The sequence below is a fragment of the Lutra lutra genome, chromosome 10 (genome assembly GCF_902655055.1).
Source record: "Lutra lutra chromosome 10, mLutLut1.2, whole genome shotgun sequence".
NCBI lineage: Eukaryota > Metazoa > Chordata > Mammalia > Carnivora > Mustelidae > Lutra > Lutra lutra.
In genome coordinates, this window is record NC_062287.1 from 100,267,536 (window position 1) to 100,294,234 (window position 26,699).

General features: G+C 37.2%; 2 protein-coding genes across 2 annotated transcripts; one reads left to right on the top strand and one right to left on the bottom strand.

The window, feature by feature from the left end:
* Window positions 1-4,683: 4,683 nt before the first annotated feature.
* LOC125078971 (olfactory receptor 10AG1-like) lies at window positions 4,684-24,379 on the bottom strand. The gene is made up of 2 exons (XM_047692267.1): window positions 24,302-24,379; window positions 4,684-5,634 (listed from the first exon to the last, which is right to left on the bottom strand). Exons 1-2 carry the CDS (start codon window positions 24,302-24,304, stop codon window positions 4,684-4,686), a joined length of 954 nt encoding a protein of 317 aa, XP_047548223.1. The 5' UTR covers window positions 24,305-24,379.
* A 1,009-nt stretch (window positions 24,380-25,388) lies between these two features.
* Window positions 25,389-26,366, top strand: LOC125079845 (olfactory receptor 10AG1-like; the record flags this gene model as incomplete). The annotated part of the gene is made up of 1 exon (XM_047693572.1): window positions 25,389-26,366. A coding segment is annotated over one exon (978 nt), but the record flags the coding sequence as incomplete, so codon positions are not given.
* Between the last annotated feature and the right edge of the window lie 333 nt (window positions 26,367-26,699).

Genomic DNA, 26,699 nt, shown 5'->3' on the forward strand with positions numbered 1-26,699 from the left:
TCTCAAATAAATAAATAAATAAATAAAATCTTTTTAAAAATTTAAAAAATAAAATATGTTTGTATTCACAACTGTCTATCACCTCAGAAGTTCATACATCAGATGAAGGTGCAAAGTGAAGAAAATTATCATTTAAACACCTGAAGTGTTTAATCATACCACAATGCATATAAGTACCAAAACCTGCATTCCTGGGAAACATTTCTTACCACTAAAGGACTTCCACACCAGCTGAAAATAAAGAGGCACTATCCCCCACTAAACATTGTGAAACATTAATATGTAGATATTTTCTCCTTTAGAATTGCATGCAGCCATATACAATGAAATATTTATAAGCTTCACACAACAAAATTTCTGGGGAATGGGGAAAATAAATAGTCCAGGGCTTTTAAAATGATATCAGAAGTCTACATTTCTTTCATCTTCCTGATTTTCCACTCTTAGATATGACCTCTGCAACCTTTCAGGAATAAAGGACAATGGAAGCAAAAGAGAACCTGCTGATACCTACATCCATCCCATCATCCAGCAGTGAGTCTTCTGCTCATACTTAGCTGGAAGGGGGGCTGGGAAGTGGAGTATTGCAAATCCTCAAAGTCTGTAGTTAAGTTGGTTATAAGATAGAAGATTTAGATCGGTATGTTCTGATCCAGTCTACAGCATCTCCCACTACAGTTTCTGTGAATCTGTGGATTCGTTTCCTATTGCTATTGTCATAAATCACCATGAATAAATTGACTTATAATAGCACACATTTATTACCTTACAGCACTGTGGGCCATAGGTCCAACATGGTTATCAGTGAGCAAAAATCAAGTTGTGGACAGGGCTGCATTTCTTTCTGGAAGCTCTAGTGCTGATGCCATTTCCTTGATCAGTTAGATTATTGACAGAGCTCAGTTCCCAGACGTTGCAGGACTGAAGACCCTGTTGCCTTGCCAGGCATTGCCAAATGTCATGCTTAGCTTCTAGAAGTCACCAGAGAAAATAGGCCACAAACTACTTTGTGACTTAAAGTGAATGTGTTAAAATCTTTTATATACCCTCTACCCTCTTTTTCATAGGTACACAATTCTTTGATATAATAAGCTTTTTAAAAATAGTTTTTGTAAATAATCACTACTACATTCTTAGAAGTAATTGTGCTTTTTTTTTTTTTTTTTTTTTTTTGACAGACAGAGATCACAAGTAGACAGAGAGGCAGGCAGAGAGAGAGGAAGGGAAGCAGGCTCCCTGCTTCACAGAGAGCCCGATGTGGGGCTTGATCCCAGGACCCTGGGATCATGACCCGAGCCGAAGGCAGAGGCTTTAACCCGCTGAGCCACCCAGGCGCCCCGTAATTGTGCTTTTTTAACAAGTATTTTCTTCACAGGAACCTTATGTCCGAGTTGTTACTATGTTGAGGAAACAATACATGCGATCACTTGGGAAGAGGCATTCTTTTACATAGAACAACACTCATCCGAAATGAATTTAGACAGGAATGTGCATGTTTCCTTTCTAATAAAATATATGCTGTTAATGATGTATATATTGACATGATGTATATATTGACCCAGCTATTTTGACATGACAAAAAATAGAAATCTTCAACAAATTGTACAACAAGTCATATATTGCATTCCCCATGTACTGGGTGGCCAGAACTCAGTACATGGGACTATCTACAAGACTTGTGTAATATAAAAATCAGAAAAAAAGGGAAGATATATGAGAATAAGTTCTTGGTCTCTACTTCAAAACTATGTATGCTGCCTTTACTAACAATCATGGGCTTATCAAAGAATTATATTTTAGGTCAGATGAACATTTTTATAAACTATGTCATAGTTTATAACTATCACTATTATACTTTAATAACTTAATTTATTTATCTGAGGGAGAGAAAGAGAGAGAGAGCATAGGAACCGGGGTTGGGAGGGGCAGGAAGAGAGAGGGAGAAGCAGACTCTCTGCTGAACAGGGAGCCCAATGTGGGACTTGATCCCAGGACTCTGAGAATATGACCTGAGCTGAAAGCAGACACTTAACTGACTGAGCCACCCAGGCGCCCCCTACAGTTTCTTTTTGATCAACCCCAATTAATAGAATATATAATTAAATTAATCCAATGACTAATTTCTACAGGCTACGTCATTGTGAATTAACAGAGTGGGAAGACAAGGGATAAAGATATAAAAAGAGAAAAATACAAAGGTCTCAAAGATTTTAAGTATAAAAGAGGTCATAATCCTACAGTTTTTAATTGGCACTGGACTCATAATGATAGAAGTGTTCATTAACATTTTATTTGAATACTAGGGAATATTTAGCTCTGTTCCATAATCTTCATTTAGATGAACAAATAGTTGGCTAGCACATTTTTGAAAAACTAAACATAAATAATGTAGAAGGAAAACAATTCCAATGTGTAAAAGTAAATAAGGTAGGTTTTCTTCCCTAGGTAACTCATATTGTGGAAGGTATCCTTTCATCAAAAATAGCATTCTATTGATTGTCTCTATGAATTTGAGTTTAAAACATCACACAGCTAGAGATTTCACTAAGAATTATACTGAAATACAGCCAACACTTCCATTTTTGGTGCTTTAAACTTTTCCAAATGCTTCTCCATGCCAGGTGGATATTAACCTTTGTAATAGTCCTAGGAGTTCATAAAAAATAGATTGTGACAATTTTATTAATTATGAATTGTTAAAGATAAGACAACAAGCTCAAAATGGAAACACTTATACCAAGCCACACATCACCAAACCAAAAAACTTAGCTCCAGTTATGGCTCTTCCAAAAAATGGAATCCAAAAGCACTCAATCAAGAAGTACGTGGTTAGCATAGGTGACATGCCTGGTACCAACCTGCCATGCCCTATGAGGAAAGTAACTTTGCAACAACCATTTCCATTTTTGCCTAATGTAACTTCCTTGTTTCTGCTTCTTTCTGTCCTTAGAATCCCTTGCCTTGGGTAGCTTTTCAGCGCTCCTTTCTACCTGTTGGATTGAATGCTCCCTGATTCATGGCCAAAAAAAAAACAAAAAAAAAAAAAACACAAAAATCAAAAAACCCACTAAGATCTCTAAGGTTTACTTATTTGAATTTCTGTTCTTTAACCAACTGCAATTAAAAAAAAAAAAGCTGAAGGAATTGCTCAAGATCTTGGTAAAGAGACAATTTATTTAGTTTAATTTAAATTAAATTATCTGAACTCCTGGGATAGCACTGTTTCTGTGACATCGGGATTCCTGCTTCACTAAATTTCAGAAACAAAAAAACACCAGCACTACTATCTGTACTATAAACATCATCTTTATCATCACTATCACCACCACCACCATCTTCATCATCATCATGGTCTTTATCAGGGACATACATAAAATTCTTGTATAAAACATTAAATGAGTAGAGGTATAAACATATATACTTCCATGGATAAAATACAGAAATAGATAAATGTGGAACATTATGTTAGATGGTAGAGGATGTAAATGGCTTGATGAAACAAAATATAACCATTAAAGGACAGGAGTTAATATTGTTTGATAGGCATATGTACAGTTATAGCTACAACTACAAAACAGCATTTAATTTTCAAAGACCTGCTAACAGAAGTTCTCAGGGGAAGATGCACTAAGTAATCTCTTCATGCCCGTGACTGACTTGAGAATCTGGAACTGGGAGGATAGGCATTAGTGGTTCTGTTAACAGGTGCTCTCTTTCCTTGATAAAACCAGTTCAAAGGTTTAATACTTTAAGACACTTTAGAAAAGGCTGAAGGCATGAAAGTTTAGGCACACTAACGTAAATGCAAATGTGCAGACTTTGCATAATTCTGCAAGTCATTTCTCACTCGTTCCTTCACTTTCAAACGCACAGATGTTTTATTTTCAAAATATGAATTGGTACGGGAGTAACTGTTTAGAGTACCAGTAAAGAAGAAGTAAAATAATTCAAAACAAATTACTTTGGCGGCTATATTGTTAAGTTAAACGCAGAAGAATGTTATTAGGAAGAAAGCTAAGTAAATGTAAGACTTTCTTTCGGTATTATAATTGGAGTAATTCCACATGGCTGCATGGTAGCTTAAATAAATGTGCTTTCAGGGTCTGTTGATGCTCTGAAATCTCTCGATTTTGGAAGGAGTCTGAGGCTTGTCACAGCAATATTCACTTACCCATTAATTTATTTAATCAGTCATTCAAAAAAAAATTGTTATTTAACTTCTATTTCCAGTCTCTGGTTATAGAATCATAAAATGTTAACAAATACCAGTGTGAAGATTTAGGAAATTATTTAGGTAAGCAATCATATATTTTTAGTATAATCAAGCCAAAAATTCTAACAGATTGAGTTATTTTTATATGAATTTGATTTATATTCTAATTGCATATGAAATGTGTGCATTACTATTTTAATCATGAGGTAGGATAATTTTTTTTTTAATGTTGTGTTAGTCACCATATAGTGGTGATATATAGGGGTTATTCTTTAGGTTTGGAGCACTGAAGACAGATTAATTTGCCTGGTCTGTCTCCAAGCACAATAAGTTGTAGGTTGGTGTTTAGAAGTATCTAGAAGTACATCCTAAGCTGGAAGCAGTTAAGTCCTTAAAGAGGAATGCAGAGATTTGAAATTTTTCTCTGAGATATGCGTGGCAAGCAGCTAAAGCACTTACAATTAAACTCGTCACACTATCTTTTTGAGTAATAGTCTTTTCAGTGCTGCAATCACATCCTTGTTCCTCAGGCTGTATATCATGGGGTTAAACATCGGAGTCACTATGGTGTAGAAAAGAGAGAGCAGTTTGTCAGTTCCTGCAGAATGACTGGATTTGGGCCTTAAGTAGGTGATGGAAGCCGACCCAAAGAACAAAAGAACAACCAGCAGGTGGGAAGAACAGGTGGAGAAGGCTTTGGCCCGTCCTCCAGCAGTTGGCAAACTCAGAATGGTGGAAACGATTTTGCTGTAAGAGCTAAGAATCAACATAAAAGGAACTGTGACAAACAACATAGCTACTACATAGACCGCTGCCTCGTGCACCCAAGTGTCCCCACACGCGAGCTTGAGGATGGGGGGTATGTCACAGAAGAAGTGGTTAATGTGGTTGGAATTACAGAAATGTAGAGAGAAAATCTGACATGCTTGCCCTATCTGGACTGGAATTCCACCGATCCAGGAGCCGACAGCCAGCTGGAGGCACAACTCGTGGTTCATGACTAGAGGGTAGTGCAGAGGGTTACAAATGGCCACATAGCGGTCATAGGCCATCACTGCCAGCAGGAAACATTCAGTGGCTCCGAGCATAAGGAAGAAGCACATCTGAGTGGCACAGCCCAGCATAGAAATGCTTCTATCCTGAGTCCAAAGGTTCACCAGCATCCTGGGGAGAGTGACGGACACATAACAAATTTCCAAGGAGGAAAAATTTGCCAGGAAAAAATACATGGGTGTCTCTAGTGCAGCGTCAAGCCTGGTTATTATTACGATGAGGCTATTTCCAATTAAGACAATAACGTAAATGATGGAGAACACCCCAAATAGTAACCCTTGCAGGTTTGGAAGGTCGGAAAATCCCAAGAGTACGAATTCTGTTATTGTGGAAGCATTGTATTCTGTTCTCATCTCTTCACACGTCATCTGTGGGAACAATTGAATCAAAAGTCCAAGTTACCCTGATTTCTTTGGTTCTTTTCTTCTTATATATGAACAGGATGGCTCGCCTCCCAAATCTTTCTCGTTCCGTATTAAAACAAATCTATAACTGCCAGGGCTCTAAAATTGTGGTGAAGTACATTTTTCATTACTGTTAAATGCATTGGTAAGAAAAAAAAAATCCCCACCGCGTTTTATTTCTGCTATGAATTATCAGGTTTCTTTGCCTCTGAAGATAAGTGCTTGTCATTTTGCTGTCCATCTGAACACTCAAAATTGCAAAATCTGAGTTTATGTTCAACTGTGACAAGGATTCCATTCTTTCACCAGCCATGCTTTCTCATCTCTCAGTTCTGTTTTCTATTATCATCAATTCAAAATTTATTTCATTGCACAAGTAAATAATTTGTAAGCCACCTAAATTGGTTTTAGTGCTGAATATGGTTCATTTTTTAAAGTAATGGGCTCCTGTAGTATTTCTAAGTCTCTTTAAGCTTCGACATTCCGCATACTTAGGCTATTTTACTATAAAATGAAATTGATGAGCTAAACGCTAAATGTTATGGGGTGTTATTTAATCTTTAAAACTGTGTTTCAGTGTAAGATCCATAAAATCAACAGTCATTTTTTTCAGGTTTTGCAAAAGGGAGAAGAGGAAGTCTAAGATGGTCTATGTCCTGAAATACTCAAGAGGTTAAGAGGCAGGTTCATCTAGCATTTATGTTTAAGGAAGCCATCTCAATTACAATGTACACACCATATATAAGAAATATTAACCAAAACTCATCTCTGAGATATTCTTAAATTACCCAGATCCTCAATAATTGATATTCTGCTGACCCCACTTAACCCGTTCAGTCTTTTCCTTGCACACATGTGTGTCTATGTTCATGCACATGAGTGTACTTAAGTGTATATCCCATCTTTATTATGCACTATTCTCATTGTCATAACTAGATCATAAATATATTTTCATATTCTCTACATCTTTCTAAGCACTGCATAGTATATTTGTTCTGCAAAATTTGAAAAAAATTACAAATGAGCCAAATTGGTTCTTTCTTTGGAATAGTCTTACATCCGTACACAGTCATGTAAGCATGGGTTCCTAACCTAAAAGGCATACCTCCCCTGCCTCTTTCCCTCCTGGTATAGATGAAGCATGTCTTCTCTGGTGTGTGTGTGTGTGTGTGTGTGTCTGTGTCTGTGTGTGAATTATACTCTTTTCATTCACTCTTGCAGAAGTAGTAATTTGCTTCATAGTTTTCAGTATGTCCTAGATAACTTCCATATTATGAGTTAACTAATTTGAAAACCCATAGAGACTTACTCACCTCTAACCATAGTCTAAGGGTGTTAAATATGGACAGTGGTCACAATTTCAACTACAAAAAAGTAGACAGAAATGGGGCAGGAACAACAGTCTATGCAAAACTTGAACATCCGGAAGACTTTCTGAGGCTGAGAAAAGGGAAACTAAGTGACAATTTCTTTTACAATCTATAATATTCCAAACTACATACTAAATAAAGATATTTAAACCTTGTCCCACTAAAATAAAATTCACCCAATGGAAATTTGATTACAGGGAACGTGAAAATGCTATAACTAGGTCCTAAGATGGTCAGAAATTAGTAGCTGAGAGGTGATGTACAAGGCTACACAACCGAGGCTGCTTTTTACTACAATAGCATACACACTTTTAACCATGTTTTATTCACTTATTTAATTCAACAGAGTCCAATATTTGGACAATTATTCAAATTGTTTGTTGAATGAATCACTGCATCTTTTAGACTAACATGCCTCATGCCCCCACATTTGGCCAGTAAACCTTTGGTCTCAGAAACTGCTGTTCTCTTTATTCTCAGTATTGGATCTGTCCTTCGTGTAAGCCCTTCTCTCATTCTTTGGTCTTCTCTACATTTGTCTTTGCTGTTCAAGCGGGGTCGTGCGTTTGAAAGGCAAACTGAAACTAAGATGCCAACAAACAATTAACAAGGAGAAGCAACATCAAAACTTGCAATCAAGAATATAATGTTCTGGGGTGCCTGGGTGGCTCAGTGGGTTAGAGCCTCTGCCTTCGGCTCAGGTCATGATCCCAGGGTCCTGGAATCGAGCCCCGCATCGGGCTCTCTGCTCAGCGGGGAGCCTGCTTCCTCCTCGCTCTCTGCCTGCCTCGCTGACTACTTTGTAATCTCTGTCTATCAAATAAATAAATAAAAAATTTAAAAAAAAAGAATATAATGTTCTAGGGGTTCTTAGGTGGCTCCCTCATATAAGTGTCCAACTTGATGTTGGCTCAGGTCATGATCTTGGGTTGCGGAATCAAGTCCCCAGGCCCTGTGCTCAGCACAGAATCTGCTGGAGAGTCTTTCCCTCTCTCTCCCGTTTTGCTCTTTCCCCCAGTGCTCTCTCTCTAAAAAATATTTTTTCTTTTTAAAGAATATAACGTTCTATATTTACTGAACTTTTTTTCTTGATCTCAGCTTTTCATTTGTAAAATGGAACATTCAATGGATTCTCACTGTAAAACCATTTATAAAATTAGAAAGAATATAATAATTAGTAATTAATGTTTAATAATAATTAAAAACAAATATTCAAATGCTAACCGAATCATGTGCTTTCCTCCTAAACATAACCTTACCAAAAAAAAAAAAAAAAAAAAAGCTTCCTCAAATCTTGCAGCATAGTCCCTGTTTCTCTGATCTGGAAAACTTTAGATGCTCTATTTATACAACTCGGAAAGAAAACCATTATATAATGCAGGTAAATGTAGTGAATTCTGTTTTTATTAAAATATTTTTTGTTTGTTTCTCTGGTCTTCCCACTGAAACAATCATTTTTTTTTTTTTAATGTGGAGATTGGGATGTCAATGACAACTATCAATGTGATGTATAAAATGCTTATATTCATAGCAAATTTATAAAATCAAATTGAAGACAAGAATAAAAAGTCAGAATTTGGTGATTGCAATTCAGAAAGCCTTTCCTTTAGATGTGTCTAAAGATAAAAATGAAAACATGCTCATATCTCTTTAGCATCTTCGGGCTCATTTATCATGAAAACTAACTCTTCACAAGCAAAGAATATCTTTGGTTTTAGTAGGATGCAAACCCATTTCAAAAAGGTCCATTAACTTTCTTGTTCCTTAGTTATACGTAATTAAATTTTCAGGAGACACGCTCTCCAGATTTAATACATGCAAACTACTTAAATACATGCTTAACACACAGTCGTTACACTCGTTAGCACCAAAGACCGTGACAGTGATAATTATGTTGATGATAATGCAGATGTCAGTAATCTCTGATATATTGGTCCATTACACTACAAAATACCTGGTATTTTTGCTCATGTTATAATAAGTCAGAAAAATTCAAAGGCTTTCTGAATCAGTGTTTTGAAATCAAACCAGAATAACCATGATGACAAAAGATTACTTTTACATTTTCTGTAAATAAGTATTCTTTGCTGACGCCGAAAAAATATGGCTCTTAGTAAACTAAATTTGGTATTAGACAAAAATTCATGCTTACCTGTTTTGAGTGAGGTTAAATTGAGATTAAATATAATGCTTACCTTTATTGATTGAGCATGTGAACTGTATTTTTGACAGGTAATTTACTTTTATTTGAAACAGAAGTTAACCACTTTCTAAAATATGTTCCACTGTCATAACACCTAGTGCTCTTTAAGAAGGAAATATTCTTTTCCCTTGGGATCAGGTCCTTTCCTGTGTCACTTTCTAATTGAACCAAACCGTTCTGCCCGCTACTCAAGGAATTTGGTAAATAACCAAAACCGCATTTGGCCATGCCACTCCTTCCCTAAATTCTTTACTCTCTTACTTTTTTTGCGATCATTGAGAAATGTAAGTGTTGTTAAATCAGAAATTTACAATTACATATGACTTACCATGTAAACTAAGATAGTCCAATAAAGATGCAAGTGCACTTTGTCTTACATTAAAGAGAAGTTTACTTCTCCGTCATTAAGAATTCAGAGGTAAGAAGTCTAGGGCTGTCGGGACAGTTCTGTCACCTTCAATGTGAACCTGCCATCTTCATGTCCATGTCAGCCGGGTAGCATCGTCATCTCCCAAAGGACAGAAAGGGAGTAGAGGGGTTAAAGGGGAGCACTCACTTACTCCGCGTTAGACTTGCAAACTAGAAGGAACAGTATGCAGAATTTCCAGGCATAATCCCTTATGTCAAATTTAGTCATAAGACTTTCCCTCCCTGAGCTGGAAGAAAAGCTAAAAAATATTTCTCTAGGTATTGCCATGCAACCAGCTAAGACTCTATGACTATCATTAATCCCCTTCAATTTTCCAAACCTAAAATGCCAAGGAGTTCTGGCATCCAGTTCTCAGCCAAGGATATCTTCAGGTCAACTGTGGCTTTTTGCAATGTATAATTATAAAATAAAAGAATAATTTTCTGTAACACCCCCTACAAACAAACACACATAGACACACATTCACAGAATACAATGGAGGGAATATTAGTTCTAAATAAGGAAACAGGAGATTTATATGTCTGTGAAGATTAATGAACAAAGAGACAGAGAACAGATTTTGGAAACATCATGGCCAGTGCTTTGAAAAGCTCTCATTTTCAAGGGTTATATATTTATTCACCAATTTTTAGTCATTTTTTTAAATTTTAGCTACTAAAATATATGCATAGCATAATTTCATTGTGGTTTTAGTTTGCATCTTAATAATGGCTAATAATGATGAGCATCTTTCACATGATTATTTGACTTTTGAATATCCCTGTTAGCAAAATACATATTCAGGTTTTTGCACATTTGTTAATTAGGTTGTTATTATTGAGTTTTGGGGGTTCTTTGTATATTCTATATGCTTTTATAGGGAAGTATAATGGGCAAGTATTTCCACCTTTGGTTGGGGTTTTAATTTTCTGAACATGTCAATTTCTGAGAAGTCCAATTTACAAACTTTTATTTAATGGATTGTGGTTTTTTTTTTTTAATAAGATATTTAAGATCTTAATCCCAGGTCACAAAGATTATGTTTTCTTCTGATTATTGTATAGTTTAACATTCTATGTTTATTTTTTTTTTTGAAGATTTTATTTATTTGAGAGAGAAAGAGAAACAGAGAGATAGCAACAGAGAGAACACAAGCAAGGGGAAGAAGGAGAAGCAGGCTTCCCACTGAGCAGGGAGCCCAGCACAAGGCTAGATCCCAAGACCCTGGAATCATGACTTGATTTGAATGCAGATGTATAACCAAATGACCCACCCAGGCACCCCAGCATTCTGTGTTTAAATCTGTGATCCATCTTGAATTAATTATGGTAGAAGGCATGAATTTGAGGTTTAGGTATTTTTTTTTTAGAGATTTTATTTATTTATTTGACAGAGATCACAAGTAGGCAGAGAGTGGCGGGGGAAGCAGGCTCCCTGCTAGAGAGCCCGACATGGGGCTCGATCCCAGGACCCTGGGATCATGACCTGTGCCAAAGGCAGAGGCTTTAACCCACTGAGTCACCCAGGTGCCCCAAGGTTTAGGTATTTTATTTTTTTTTAATAATTTTATTTTTTATAAACATATATTTTTATCCCCAGGGGTACAGGTCTGTGAATCACCAGGTTTACACACTTCACAGCACTCACCATAGCACATACCCTCCCAGTGTCCATAATCCCACCCCCCTCCCAACCCCCCTCCCCCCATCAACCCTCAGTTTGTTTTGTGAGATTAAGAGTCACTTATGGTTTGCCTCCCTCCCAATCCCATCTTGTTTCATTTACAATTCTCCTACCCCCTTAACCCCCCATGTTGCATCTCCTCTCCCTCATATCAGGGAGATCATATGATAGTTGTCTTTCTCCGATTGACTTATTTCGCTAAGCATGATACCCTCTACTTCCATCCAAGTCGTCGCAAATGGCAAGATTTCATTTCTTTTGATGGCTGCATAGTATTCCATTGTGTATATATACCACATCTTCTTTATCCATGCGTCTGTTGATGGACATCTAGGTTCTTTCCATAGTTTGGCTATCGTAGACATTGCTGCTATAAACATTTGGGTGCACGTGCCCCTTCGGATCACTACGTTTGTATCTTTAGGGTAAATACCCAGCAGTGCAATTGCTGGGTCATAGGGTAGTTCTATTTTCAACATTTTGAGGAACCTCCATGCTGTTTTCCAGAGTGGTTGCACCAGCTTGCATTCCCACCAACAGTGTAGGAGGGTTCCCCTTTCTCCGCATCCTCGCCAGCATCTGTCATTTCCTGACTTGTTCATTTTAGCCATTCTGACTGGTGTGAGGTGATATCTCATGGTGGTTTTGATTTGTATTTCCCTGATGCCGAGTGATGTGGAGCACTTTTTCATGTGCCTGTTGGCCATCTGGATGTCTTCTTTGCAGAAATGTCTGTTCATGTCCTCTGCCCATTTCTTGATTGGATTATTTGTTCTTTGGGTGTAGAGTTTGCTAAGTTCTTTATAGATTTTGGACACTAGCCCTTTATCTGATATGTCATTTGCAAATATCTTCTCCCATTCTGTCAGTTGTCTTTTGGTTTTGTTAACTGTTTCCTTTGCTGTGCAAAAGCTTTTGATCTTGATAAAATCCCAAAAGTTCATTTTTGCCCTTGCTTCCCTTGCTTTTGGCGATGTTCCTAGGAAGATGTTGCTGCGGCTGAGGTCGAAGAGGTTGCTGCCTGTGTTCTCCTCAAGGATTTTGACGGATTCCTTTCTCACATTGAGATCCTTCATCCACTTTGAGTCTATTTTCGTGTGTGGTGTAAGGAAATGATCCAATTTCATTTTTCTGCATGTGGCTGTCCAATTTCCCCAACACCATTTATTGAAGAGGCTGTCTTTTTTCCATTGGACATTCTTTCCTGCTTTGTCGAAGAGGAGTTGACCATAGAGTTGAGGGTCTATTTCTGGGCTCTCTATTCTGTTCCATTGATCTATGTGTCTGTTTTTGTGCCAGTACCATGCTGTCTTGATGATGACAGCTTTGTAATAGAGCTTGAAGTCCGGAATTGTGATGCCACCAACTTTGGCTTTCTTTTTCAATATTCCTTTGGTCTTTTCTGGTTCCATATAAATTTTAGGATTATTTGTTCCATTTCTTTGAAAAAAAATGGATGGTACTTTGATAGGAATTGCATTAAATGTGTAGATTGCTTTAGGTAGCATAGACATTTTCACAATATTTATTCTTCCAATCCAGGAGCATGGAACATTTTTCCATTTCTTTGTGTTTTCCTCAATTTCTTTCATGAGTACTTTATAGTTTTCTGTGTATATATTCTTAGTCTCTTTGGTTAGGTTTATTCCTAGGTATCTTATAGTTTTGGGTGCAATTGTAAATGGGATGGACTCCTTAATTTCTCTTTTTTCTGTCTTGTTGTTGGTGTAGAGAAATGCAACTGATATCTGTGCGTTGATTTTATATCCTGACACTTTACTGAATTCCTGTACAAGTTCTAGCAGTTTTGGAGTGCAGTCTTTTGGGTTTTCCACATATAGTATCATATCATCTGCGAAGAGTGATAGTTTGACTTCTTCTTTGCCGATTTGGATGCCTTTAATTTCCTTTTGTTGTCTGATTGCTGAGGCTAGGACTTTTAGTACTATGTTGAATAGCAGTGGTGATAACGGACATCCCTGCCGTGTTCCTGACCTTAGCGGAAAAGCTTTCAGTTTTTCTCCATTGAGAATGATATTTGCGGTGGGTTTTTCATAGATGGCTTTGATAATATTGACGTATGTGCCCTCTATCCCTACACTTTGAAGAGTTTTGATCAGGAAGGGATGCTGTACTTTGTCAAATGCTTTTTCAGCAACTATGGAGAGTATCATATGGTTCTTGTTCTTTCTTTTATTAATGTGTTGTATCACATTGATTGATTTGCTGATGTTGAACCAGCCTTGCAGCCCTGGAATAAATCCCACTTGGTCGTGGTGAATAATCCTTTTAATGTACTGTTGAATCCTATTGGCTAGTATTTTGGCGAGAATTTTTGCATCTGTGTTCATCAAGGATATTGGTCTGTAGTTCTCTTTTTTGATGGGATCCTTGTCTGGTTTTGGGATCAAGGTGATGCTGGCCTCATAAAATGAGTTTGGAAGTTCTCCTTCCATTTCTATTTTTTGGAACAGTTTCAGGAGAATAGGAATTAGTTCTTCTTTAAATGTTTGGTAGAATTCCCCCGGGAAGTCATCTGGCCCTGGGCTTTTGTTTGTTTGGAGATTTTTGATGACTGTTTCAATCTCCTTACTGCTTAAGGGTCTGTTGAGGCTTTCTATCTCTTCCTGGTTCAGTGTGGTAATTTATATGTCTCTAGGAATGCATCCATTTCTTCCAGATTGTCAAATTTGTTGGCATAGAGTTGCTCATAGTATGTTCTTATAATTGTCTGTATTTCTTTGGTGTTCGTTGTGATCTCTCCTCTTTCATTCATGATTTTATTTATTTGGGTCCTCTCTCTTTTCTTTTTGATAAGTCTGGCCAGGGGTTTATCAATCTTATTAATTCTTTCAAAGAACCAGCTCCTAGTTTCGTTGATTTGTTCTATTGTTTTTTTGGTTTTTATTTCATTGATTTCTGCTCTGATCTTTATGATTTCTCTTCTCCTGCTGGGTTGAGGGTTTCTTTCTTGTTCTTTCTCCAGCTCCTTTAGGTGTAGGGTTAGGTTGTGTACCTGAGACCTTTCTTGTTTCTTGAGAAAGGCTTGTACCGCTATGTATTTTCCTCTCAGGACTGCCTTTGTTGTGTCCCACAGATTTTGAACCATTGTGTTTTCATTATCATTTGTTTCCATGATTTTTTTCAATTCTTCTTTAATTTCCTGGTTGACCCATTCATTCTTTAGAAGGATGCTGTTTAGTCTCCATGTATTTGGGTTCTTTCCAAATTTCCTCTTGTGATTGAGTTCTAGCTTCAGAGCATTGTGGTCTGAAAATATGCAGGGAATGATTCCAATCTTTTGATAACGGTTGAGACCTGATTTAGGACCGAGAATGTGATCTATTCTGGAGAATGTTCCATGTGCACTAGAGAAGAATGTGTATTCTGTTGCTTTGGGATGAAATGTTCTGAATATATCTGTGATGTCCATCTGGTCCAGTGTGTCATTTAAGGCCTTTATTTCCTTGTTGATCTTTTGCTTGGATGATCTGTCCATTTCAGTGAGGGGAGTGTTAAAGTCCCCTACTATTATTGTATTCTTGTCGATGTGTTTCTTTGATTTTGTTATTAATTGGTTTATATAGTTGGCTGCTCCCACGTTAGGGGCATAGATATTTAAAATTGTTAGATCCTCTTGTTGGATAGTTCCTTTTAGTATGATATAGTGTCCTTCCTCATCTCTTATTGTAGTCTTTGGCTTAAAATCTAATTGATCTGATATAAGGATTGCCACTCCTGCTTTCTTCTGATGTCCATTAGCATGGTAAATTCTTTTCCACCCCCTCACTTTAAATCTGGAGGTGTCTTCAGGTTTAAGATGAGTTTCTTGTAGGCAACATATAGATGGGTTTTGTTTTTTTATCCATTCTGATACCCTGTGTCTTTTGATTGGGGCATTTAGCCCATTAACATTCAGGGTAAGTATTGAGAGATATTAACTTAGTGCCATTGTATTGCCTGTAAGGTGACTGTTATTGTATATTGTCTCTGTTTCTTTCTGATCTACTACTTTTAGGGTCTCTCTTTGCTTAGAGGACCCCTTTCAATATTTCCTGTAGAGCTGGTTTGGTATTTGCAAATTCTTTCAGTTTTTGTTTGTCCTGGAAGCTTTTAATCTCTCCTTCTATTTTCAATGATAGCCTAGCTGGATATAGTATTCTTGGCTGCATGTTTTTCTTGTTTAGTACTCTGAATATATCATGCCAGCTCTTTCTGGCCTGCCAGGTCTCTGTGGATAAGTCTGCTGCCAATCTAATATTTTTACCATTGTACATTACAGACTTCTTTTCCCTAGCTGCTTTCAGGATCTTCTCTTTGTCACTAAGACTTGTCAATTTTACTATTCGGTGACGGGGTGTGGACCTATTCTTATTGATCTTGAGGGGGGTTCTCTGAACCTCCTGGATTTTGATGCTTGTTCCCTTTGCCATATTGGGGAAATTCTCTCCAATAATTCTCTCCAATATACCTTCTGCTCCCCTCTCTGTTTCCTCTTCTTCTGGAATCCCAATTATTCTAATGTTGTTTCGTCTTATGGTGTCACTTATCTCTCGAATTCTCCCCTCGTGATCCAGTAGCTGTTTGTCCCTCTTTTGCTCAGCTTCTTTATTCTCTGTCATTTGGTCCTCTATATCTCTAATTCTTTCTTCTGCCTCATTTATCCTAGCCGTCAGAGCCTCCATTTTTGTTTGCACCTCATTAATAGCTTTTTTTATTTCAACTTGGTTAGATTTTAGTTCTTTTATTTCTCCAGAAAGGGCTTTTATGTCTCCCGAGAGGGTTTCTCTAATATCTTCCATGCCTTTTTCAAGCCCAGCTAGAACCTTGAGAATCGTCATTCTGAACTCTTTATCTGACATATTACCAATGTCTGTATTGATTAGGTCCCTAGCCTTTGGTACTGCCTCTTGTTCTTTTTTTTTGTGGTGAATTTTTGCGCCTTGTCATTTTGTCCAGATAAGAGTATATGAAGGAGCAAGTAAAATACTAAAAGGGTGGCAACAACCCCAGGAAAATATGCTTTAGCTAAATCAGAAGAGATCCCAAATCGTGGGGGGGGGGGGGGGAGAAAGGGGTAAAAAGAGTTTCAGAAAGAAAGAAAAAAAATTAAAAAAAGAAAACCAATAAAGAAAAAGTATAAAAAGGAAAAAAAAAAAATATATATATATATATATATTAGATAAACTAGTTAAAAATGTAAAAAAGAAAAGGGTAAAAGTTAAAAAAATTTACAGAAGAAGGAAAAAAAAATTGAAAAAGAAAAGAAAAAAAAATTAATTTAACTGCAAGGCTAAAGAATCATGGGGAGAAAGCCATGAGTTCCGTGCTTTGCTTTCTCCTCCTCTGGAATTCCGCTGCGCTCCTTGGTGTTGAAACTACACTCCTTGGTAGGTGAACTTGGTCCTGGCTGGGTTTCTTGCTGATCTTCTGGGGGAGGGGCCAGTTGTAGTGATTCTCAAGCGTCTTTGCCCCAGGCGGAATTGCACCGCCCTTACCAGGGGCCGGGCTGAGTTATCCGCTCAGGTTTGCTTTTGGGAGCTTTTGTTCCCTGAGCGCTTTCCGTAGAGTTCTGGAGGTTGGGAGTGAAGATGGCGGCCTCCCAGTCTCCGGCCCGGAGGAGCCGAGAGCCCAGGGCCCCACTCCTCAGCGCACCCCCAGAGAACAGCGCCCAATGACTCCCGCCACCCTGGCCTCCGGCCGCGCTCCGAGCTGACCGAGCCTGCGACCAGTTCAAGGCAACCCCAAGCTGAGAGTCACTCCTTGGCTCTGTCTCTGTAGCCAGCTTCCCCATTTTAATACCAGTAAGCTCTGCGACACTCAGACACCCCCGATCCTTCTGCGACCCTGCGGGACCTGAGTCCACGCTGACCCAGCATGGGCTTCACCCCGGTTAAGCCTCTGGAGCGATGTCCCTCAGCGGAACAGACTTTTAAATGTCCCGATTTTGTGCTCCGTTGCTCCACCGCTCGCCGGGAGCCGGCCCCTCCCCCCGGGGTCTATCTTCCCGTTGCTTTGGATTCACTTCTCCCCCAGTCCTACCTTGCAGAAAGTGGTTGATTTTCTGTTTCTAGAGTTGCTGTTCTTCTTCTCTTCGATCTCCCGTTGGATTTGTAGGTGTTTGTAATCTTTAGATAAGCTATTTAGCTGATCTCCCGCTACCTGAAGTAGTCTCAGCCTGCTACTTCTCCGCCATCTTCCTATTTTCAACATTTTGAGGAACCTCCATGCTGTTTTCCAGAGTGGTTGCACCAGCTTGCATTCCCACCAACAGTGTAGGAGGGTTCCCCTTTCTCCGCATCCTCGCCAGCATCTGTCATTTCCTGACTTGTTCATTTTAGCCATTCTGACTGGTGTGAAGTGATATCTCATGGTGGTTTTGATTTGTATTTCCCTGATGCCAAGTGATGTGGAGCACTTTTTCATGTGTTTGTTGGCCATCTGGATGTCTTCTTTGCAGAAATGTCTGTTCATGTCCTCTGCCCATTTCTTGATTGGATTATTTGTTCTTTGGATGTTGAGTTTGCTAAGTTCTTTATAGATTTTGGACACTAGCCCTTTATCTGATATGTCATTTGCAAATAAAGCAATCTACACATTTAATGCAATTCCTATCAAAGTACCATCCATTTTTTTCAAAGAAATGGAACAAATAATCCTAAAATTTATATGGAACCAGAAAAGACCAAAGGAATATTGAAAAAGAAAGCCAAAGTTGGTGGCATCACAATTCCGGACTTCAAGCTCTATTACAAAGCTGTCATCATCAAGACAGCATGGTACTGGCACAAAAACAGACACATAGATCAATGGAACAGAATAGAGAGCCCAGAAATAGACCCTCAACTCTATGGTCAACTCCTCTTCGACAAAGCAGGAAAGAATGTCCAATGGAAAAAAGACAGCCTCTTCAATAAATGGTGTTGGGGAAATTGGACAGCCACATGCAGAAAAATGAAATTGGATCATTTCCTTACACCACACACGAAAATAGACTCAAAGTGGATGAAGGATCTCAATGTGAGAAAGGAATCCGTCAAAATCCTTGAGGAGAACACAGGCAGCAACCTCTTCGACCTCAGCCGCAGCAACATCTTCCTAGGAACATCGCCAAAAGCAAGGGAAGCAAGGGCAAAAATGAACTTTTGGGATTTTATCAAGATCAAAAGCTTTTGCACAGCAAAGGAAACAGTTAACAAAACCAAAAGACAACTGACAGAATGGGAGAAGATATTTGCAAATGACATATCAGATAAAGGGTTTAGGTATTTTAGATGGATGCTCAATTTTTCTAGTTTGTTTGTTAAAACAATTCTTTTTTCCACTGAAAGCTGTTTCGTATTTTTATCAAAAATCAATTGCCCAGACTTCCATACACTAACTCAAATATGCAAAAATCAAAAGGGTGCATTAGTTACATGTGATTACATAGATAATTATATAATGCACATAATTACATGGATAATTGTAAAACAATAAAACAATAAAAATTATACTTTTTCCTATTTTTCCTTTTAAACATTTAGGAACAATATTTAAAACAACAGTTTAAAAACAATGATTAAAAACCATATTTTTTGGCACACATCTGACATCCTAAAAAAAGAAACATTATCACAAAGGATGGCATGAATTGTCAGGGACTTGGAAGGAATATGATTGAAAATTGATGAGAAGGAGATCTGAGGATGAAATATGTGAATGTTAATAAACAAGTGGACAGGGTAACCCTTTCTGTGGTTACTATTCAGCCTCTTTGCCAACTATACCAGTCGTTGCACAATGGGTTGATGAACAGATGGACTTGGGGGATGGACCGGGTTATACATATGCTCAGCAACATGGATTTCCACTCACCATGCCTGATCCGATTAGAGCCCCTTCTTTGTGTCCATATGCCAGTAGCAGAGAGTAGCACTGATACTCACAAACCCATGGACACACACATACACACACACACACACATACACACACACACACACAGATTTATTTCAGGAAATTGGCTATGAGATTGTTGGGGCTGGAAATTCTAAAATGTATAGGGCAAGCTAGCCTTTTACAAATCTCAGAAGGAAGCTGTCTTGAGGAAGAATTTCTTCTTTCTCAGGGAAACCTCAGTCTTGCTTTTAAGGACTTGCAACTGATGGGATGAGACTCATGTATGAAACATGATCTTCTTAAAATCAGGTTTTTAAAAAATATATTTTATTTACTTATTTATTTGAGAGAGAGAGAAAGCTCAACAGTGGGGAGGGTCAGAGGGAGAAGCAGACTCCCCACTGAGCAGGGACCCCAATGTGAGACTCAACCATGGGACTCCAGGATCATGACCTAAGCTGAAGGCAGACATTTAACCAACTGAACCACCCAGGCATCTGAAATCAATTTATTTTAGATGCTAACCACATCTACAAAGTATCCTCAGAACAATGCCTAGATTATTGTTTGACTGAATACCTAGGCTTTATAGATTAGACTTGTTGACGTAAAGAACCCTTTCTCACAGTCTATCCCTGGCGAACTTGGCAACCACAAAAATTTCCTTAGGTCAGACTTAATCGCCAAATAAAGGCAATAAAAGATATAATTCTACCTAACCTGATACAAGTATTCTACCTGCAACCCCAAATATGCTTACTCTTTTGCCAGAAAAGAAAAGATGCAAAGTGATGTTAACTGTGGTTCTTGATATTTTGATATATTCATAACAAAATGAGGAAAGAAGAGACTCATAATAATCATAGTTCTTATTTCTGACAATAATCATGGGTCATCATTACTATTTATAACTATCTTCTTTCAATATCCAATCTACATGACTTTTGCCCTCACAAGGCACCTCGGGTGTCATGATTATTCCTTTGTGGGGTATTCCAAAACTTTATTCCTGAATGGTCTGGGCTGTAAGTAGCTCCACTTCAATTTGCTTGTTGTAGTTTTCCACTGAATTTAATAATTTCCTTTGAAGTTAATAACAGGGTAGATCTTCCATATATCTAACAAATATGCATATATACATATATGTAAATGTATACATTATATATAACATATATAATATAATGTAAACAGAGTGTATACATTACTGTCTAGAGTAAGGAAGACAATATAGTGGTGGTACAGGGGTAGATATGAGACTGATGGAAATTAAGACAGTTTAAAAATTATCCCACACAAATACAACCAATGGGTTTTTTGGCAATGCTTAAAACCATTCAACTGAAAAATACATGTTTCAAAAAATGATGTTGAAAAATTATACATGCAAAACCAAACACATATGCATGCACACCCAGAGGAATTGAAACTCTACATAAATGTCAACCCTTATACAGAAATTAACACAAAATTGATACAGTGAGAGATGGAAGTGGTGGTGATATTAGTGAAATGAGGTTGTCTGTGTTTTGATTGTTTCAGGGTTAAGTATATTTTTCTCTCCACCTTCTATATGTTTGAAATTTTACGTGATTTAAAAAAGAACAAAAGAGTCACACTTGGGATCTTTCGTCCTTAAGAAACATAAATTCTTTGTCTATTTGAACATTTAACATGCTTCTTTTATAATTCACAATCCCCTGGGGCGCCTGGGTGGCCCAGTGGTTAAGCATTTACCTCCAGCTCAGGTCCTGATCCTAGGAGGCTCAGATCATGATCGTAGGATCCTGGGGTAGAGCCCTGCATGGGTTCTGAGCTTGCCTCTGCCTTTCCCACTCCCCCTGCTTGTGTTCCCTTTCTCGCTCTGTCTCTCTTTGCCAAATAAATAAATAAAATCTTTTTTAAAAAAATAATAATAATTCACAATTCCCTGAAATCCTGGTTGTAATTTTTTCCAGAAATACTTCTGACTTTATAAATTCTTCCACTTATGATCTATCTTTAATTTCTCCACATCAGTACTTTATGTATAAATAACAAATTAGGGACAATTATAAAGGTCAGGAGAGCACCTGTAAACTGTAAAGAGCAAGAGAACACCTGTGAATCCATGGTCCAATAAAGATATTTATTAAAAACTCCAAAGAATACCTAACTAGTTAAAAACATTTGATTATTTACTACAGATAGTTTAAAAAAAAAAAAGTATGAGAGATCAAATGTTTGAAAGAACTGTAGAATAAGACATCTCTGAAAAGAAATGCTATTGCCAGAGATATTTTTGGTTGTTTCCCAAAATGTTTGAATGGCAAATATAATGAGTTAAATCAATTAAATGTTGGTTTGGGAGAGGACACATTCCCACAAGGCAGAAAGATATTTTTTAAAGAGCACTATTTGCTTCGAAAGAAAAATATTGGTTAGGTATTTGCAACTCCTAATATTCAAATAGTTTAAAAATTTAATTTCAATAGAATGGATTTAATGTTCTAGAACCACATTTTCAAAAGAACAACATTTAAAACAGTTTGTATCAAAGAAAGAAATAATTTCATTTGAGTTCATAAAGGTAAGTATAAACTTTTTCATCAAAGGTCTTATTTGCATTTTAGTTTGGTTTTCTGAGCTATTGTATCTTCAGTATCAAAAATCAGAATGTCTAAATATTTATAGAATACTAAGGGAATAATCTAATGAAGTTAAGTTAAAACTGTATTTCACACCACATCTCTACTTTTTCTTTCTTTTTTTCCTTTGAGGAGATCAGAGAGACAAATGATAAAAGCACTTAAAATGTCCTACTTTGAAAGGTAGCATTATTTATAATGTAACAAAACTGATTTAATAATTGGGGCAGTTTTAAAGAAAATTATTCTAATATAGTAATTCTTAGTAAGAATTCTAATATAGCAAAACTTAGTAAGGTGGTAGCTGGATATTTTAAAAAATAAGTCTATACTCTGCCATCAATGAAATAAATCATTATTTCTAAAGAAACACCGTCTTGAAATCTGAAACTTTAGGTCATTAAAAAATTATTGAGGGGTACCGGTGGCTCAGTCAGTTAAGCATCTGCCATTGGCTCAGGTCATGATCCCGGAGTCCTGGGATTGAGTGGGGAGTCTGCTTCTCCCTCTCCCTCTGAATCCTACCCCACTCATGTTCTCTCTCTTTCTCAAATAAATAAATAAAATCTTTAAAAATATGTCAATATTAGATTTTTTTTTTCTGATGAAAGAAATACTACAGACCAGAACTGCAAATGTAACTGCCTGTCTTTGTCCTTATCCAAGGGGATTTAGAGTTCTGAGGTCATGAGCTAGATAAAACAGAAACTTTCCTGTGTCCCTGAGGAAAAAAAAAAAAAGTCTGATTACAATGAAATTGCATCTATTAAATGGACAAAAGAATCAAGTCTCTTGTTTACCTTTCAGCTTGAAGGACTTTTGAGAAAGACTGAACGTAGTGTTAATTTCAGAGTAGTATCATGACCTTCTTGGTCTCTAGGCATAATGAAGGAACACATACATGCAATCAAACAATGCTTGTAATACAATCTCCTCTCCAATTCTAGGTGTGAATTTAGTGTATTAAAAATATTGGAAACCATATATTACTAATCATTAAGGTAAATATTAGTTATGAAAATGCTTAGAAGAAACCTCAGGTTGTGACTTTTCCATCCCCGCTTCCTCCTCCCTTCCTTCCCCTCTGCCTTCTTTTCTCCCTTCCTTCCTGTTGCTTGAATTTCTTCTGGTTCCTGATTCATTTATTCCTTAAGCGTCATTTGAGAAAATAAAAGGTGTACAGCTTTATGGAAGATATGGGTAAAACTATCTTTGAATTGCAAAACATTATAATTTCACTGGAAAATTTTGGAAATTAGACAAAATCATGAAAGGTATAAAATCAGTCATATATATGTATATTATATATGAAATCATGTAAGTAAAAACTGCCAAACAGAATCTGAAATATATAATGGAATCAGAATAGGGTTTACATTCTGAGACTGCTGGATATCTGCACTGATTCTTTATAACTCAGTTGTCTTCAATTTACTTCAATTTAATTTCAATTAAAAACTTGAAGATTCTGGTGCCTGGGTAGCTCAGTGGGTTAAGGCCTCTGCCTTCGGTGCAGGTCATGATCTCAGGGCCCTGGGATAGAGCCCTGCATTGGACTCTCTGCTCAGCAGGGAGCCTGCTTCCTCCTCTCTCTCTCTCTGCCTGCCTCTCTGCCTACGTGTGATCTCTGTCTGTCAAAGAAATAAATAAAATATTAAAAAAATTGAAGACTTGTTTATAAACCCTGCACTATATCTGATCAATACATAGTATCTTTCAATATTTTAGTAAATCTGCTTATGAGTGGCATTATTGGAATAAGCTGAAAATTAACAAATTCATAGAAAAAATGCTACCTAACTTTATATTAAGGAAAGCTTTTATGATATTATAATATTTAGGGAGGGAATTAGAAACTGTGGAGACACAGATGATTCTGATTCCTACATTTCCAGTCTTTACTGTATAACTCCATGTTTATAATGTATGTGAAATTAAAAAAATATTCATCATTACTTCTTATTCAGAACTTGCATCAAACCCCATTTGAGCAAATTAGTGACTTCGTAAGTTGTAGATTATTTTCCAATTTATTTTCCAGTTATTTGTTAATTCTGCTTTGTTCTCTTTTTCCAAAGTGTTCACTGGTTAGAATACTAGAGAAGACTAAAGACAGGACTACTGTGTGATGGGGGAGAGAGAGATGAATACAAACACAGTATGAGAATAGCATATCCCACACCCACCACTGGTAGAGTTTATAGTGCTTGCCAGTTAGTAACAGGAGTTGTTATCCGTTTATTAATCAAACACATGTTGAGTGGTTTATGTACATTAAGTTACCCAGGAAGGATATTTTATGGTCTCCTGGTTTTACATGTTGTAATAAAAGTAATTTGGACTTTACTTGCACATAAGCCTGAATTCAAACTTCAATAATGCCATTTATTTACTGTGATCTTGGTTGGTTCATAGAACATTTAAAGTTGAAGTTACCTTACAAGTGAAATGGTGATAGAATTACCATCCAGCATGATTGTGAGGATCGAGTAAGACAGTGCCTGTGAATGCACCTACCACAGCATTGAATCCCACTCCAGGAGTTACCTGCTTACATGCAGTCCCCAGATACTGGAATACGTGCACAGCCTTTGCTCAGTACCATAGGAATGATACCATCATTCCAGAACTTTCCATTATTTGAGTACTAGGTGAATTAAACTCTTACAGAATTCAACAAGGTTCTCTTGGTACAATAGAGCTTGGGAAGGAGTTGGATTGTCTAGGAGAAACTGCTAAAGGAACTGGGACCGCTGCATAATTTATAGAATACTTTATGAAATAGGAAATAGGCAAAGTGAACATAGGATTAGAGTAGGAAGGGCAACCTTCTGCTTGGACCCTTTTAAAAAGAAAACCCTCTCAGATTTTTCTCCCTTTGACTTAAGTCTTGAATGAAAAACATGACTATTCACCTCAGGAATTAACATTTAAATGCAGTATTTGCAATTTGGTAAATATCTTTTTACCTATTGATAGCCACTTTTGAATGACTTCTTCCAGTTGAAATAAACTGGCTATAATAATGATTATAAAACAAAAGAATATCACAGAGATCACCCAGGAAATTACTTTCTTCAGCTCACTTCTTAAAATATAATGGTATGATGTCACAAAACATATTTGAGACAGCTTAAATCCAAATGTGAATAAGTAGAAATATTTTAAAAGAAATAACATGACAGAGAGGAATTGATGGACAAGGTCATTCTAAGCAAAATTGTCAAATGGCTTGCTATAAATATTATTTTTTATTAATTTAATTCCAATTAAGACTTTGATATTCCTATCATCAAAGCTGATAGCAAAATACAGCATTACTCATTATCAATAGCAAGAAAATATACCATTTTTCAGCAGACCTAATCCCTGACAAGAATGTTTTCTGGTGGATAATAGTGAAAGAATGAACATTTTTTTTTTAAATCATGGTTTAACATCAAATGCAAATGTTTCCCTAGGAGTCATTGTTAGGGACTTGTCCATTTTTAAAGTGCAGTGCCCTTATTTTATAGTTAAGCAAGCTACAACTCGGGCAGATAAAGTGACTTCACATCTCGAATTCTTTATTTGCACAGATGATACCCAGAGACCAGATAGGAGGAGGAAATTTATCTTCAGTCGTGGAGTTTGTCCTCCTAGGGTTTTCTGACCTTCCAAACTTCCAGGGACTTCTATTTGGAATTTTCTTTCTCATCTACATTTTCATCTTAACAGGAAATGGTCTTATCATACTAATTATGAGGGTGGACTCTGTTCTCCAAACACCCATGTATTTCTTTCTTGCAAATTTTTCCTCCTTGGAAATCTGTTATGTGTCTGTCACTCTCCCCAGGATGCTGGTGAACCTTTGGACTCAGGATAGAAGCATTTCTATGCTGGGCTGTGCCACTCAGATGTGCTTCTTCCTTATGCTCGGAGCCACTGAATGTTTCCTGCTGGCAGTGATGGCCTATGACCGCTATGTGGCCATTTGTAACCCTCTGCACTACCCTCTAGTCATGAACCACGAGTTGTGCCTCCAGCTGGCTGTCGGCTCCTGGATCGGTGGAATTCCAGTCCAGATAGGGCAAACATGTCAGGTGTTCTCCCTGCCTTTTTGTGGTTCTAATCAAATCAATCACTTCTTCTGTGACATCCCCCCGTTGATCAAGCTGGCCTGTGGGGACACTTCATTTAATGAGATGTGTGTCTATGTAGTCGCTATATTATTTGCCATGATTCCTTTTCTACTTATACTTGGCTCTTATGTGAAAATCATTTCCACCATCCTGAAGTTTCCCTCAGCCAGGGGCCGGTCTAAAGCCTTCTCCACCTGTTCTTCCCATCTCATTGTGGTGCTTTTGTTCTTTGGGTCGGCTTCCATCACCTACTTAAGGCCCAAATCCAGTCATTCTGCAGGAACTGACAAACTGCTCTCTCTTTTCTACACCATAGTGACTCCGATGTTTAACCCCATGATATACAGCCTTAGGAACAAGGATGTGATTGCAGCACTGAAAAGACTATTACTCAAGAAAACAGTGTGAGCATCTTACAGATCACATTTTTAATAAATTTTTCTCATGGTTATCACAGAAATATAATTTAATGTCTTTCTATTCATGTTTACGATGGCAATGTTGTTCAGAATTACTATGTAATCCTTTGCAATTATGTATTTGAGAGTTCTGGCCTGAAGCCACTTGTGGCTTTTTCTTTAACAAGACAATTAATCAATTCTCAAATGTTCTATTCTTTAAGACAATTTTTTTCACAGCATATTATAAGTTTACTTACCTTTAGAATTTTTAGATAATTTCAACTGTTAGAATTGTTTTTAAAAATGTGTGGAAGAAATAGGGCTGGCCTTTTCTATTTGT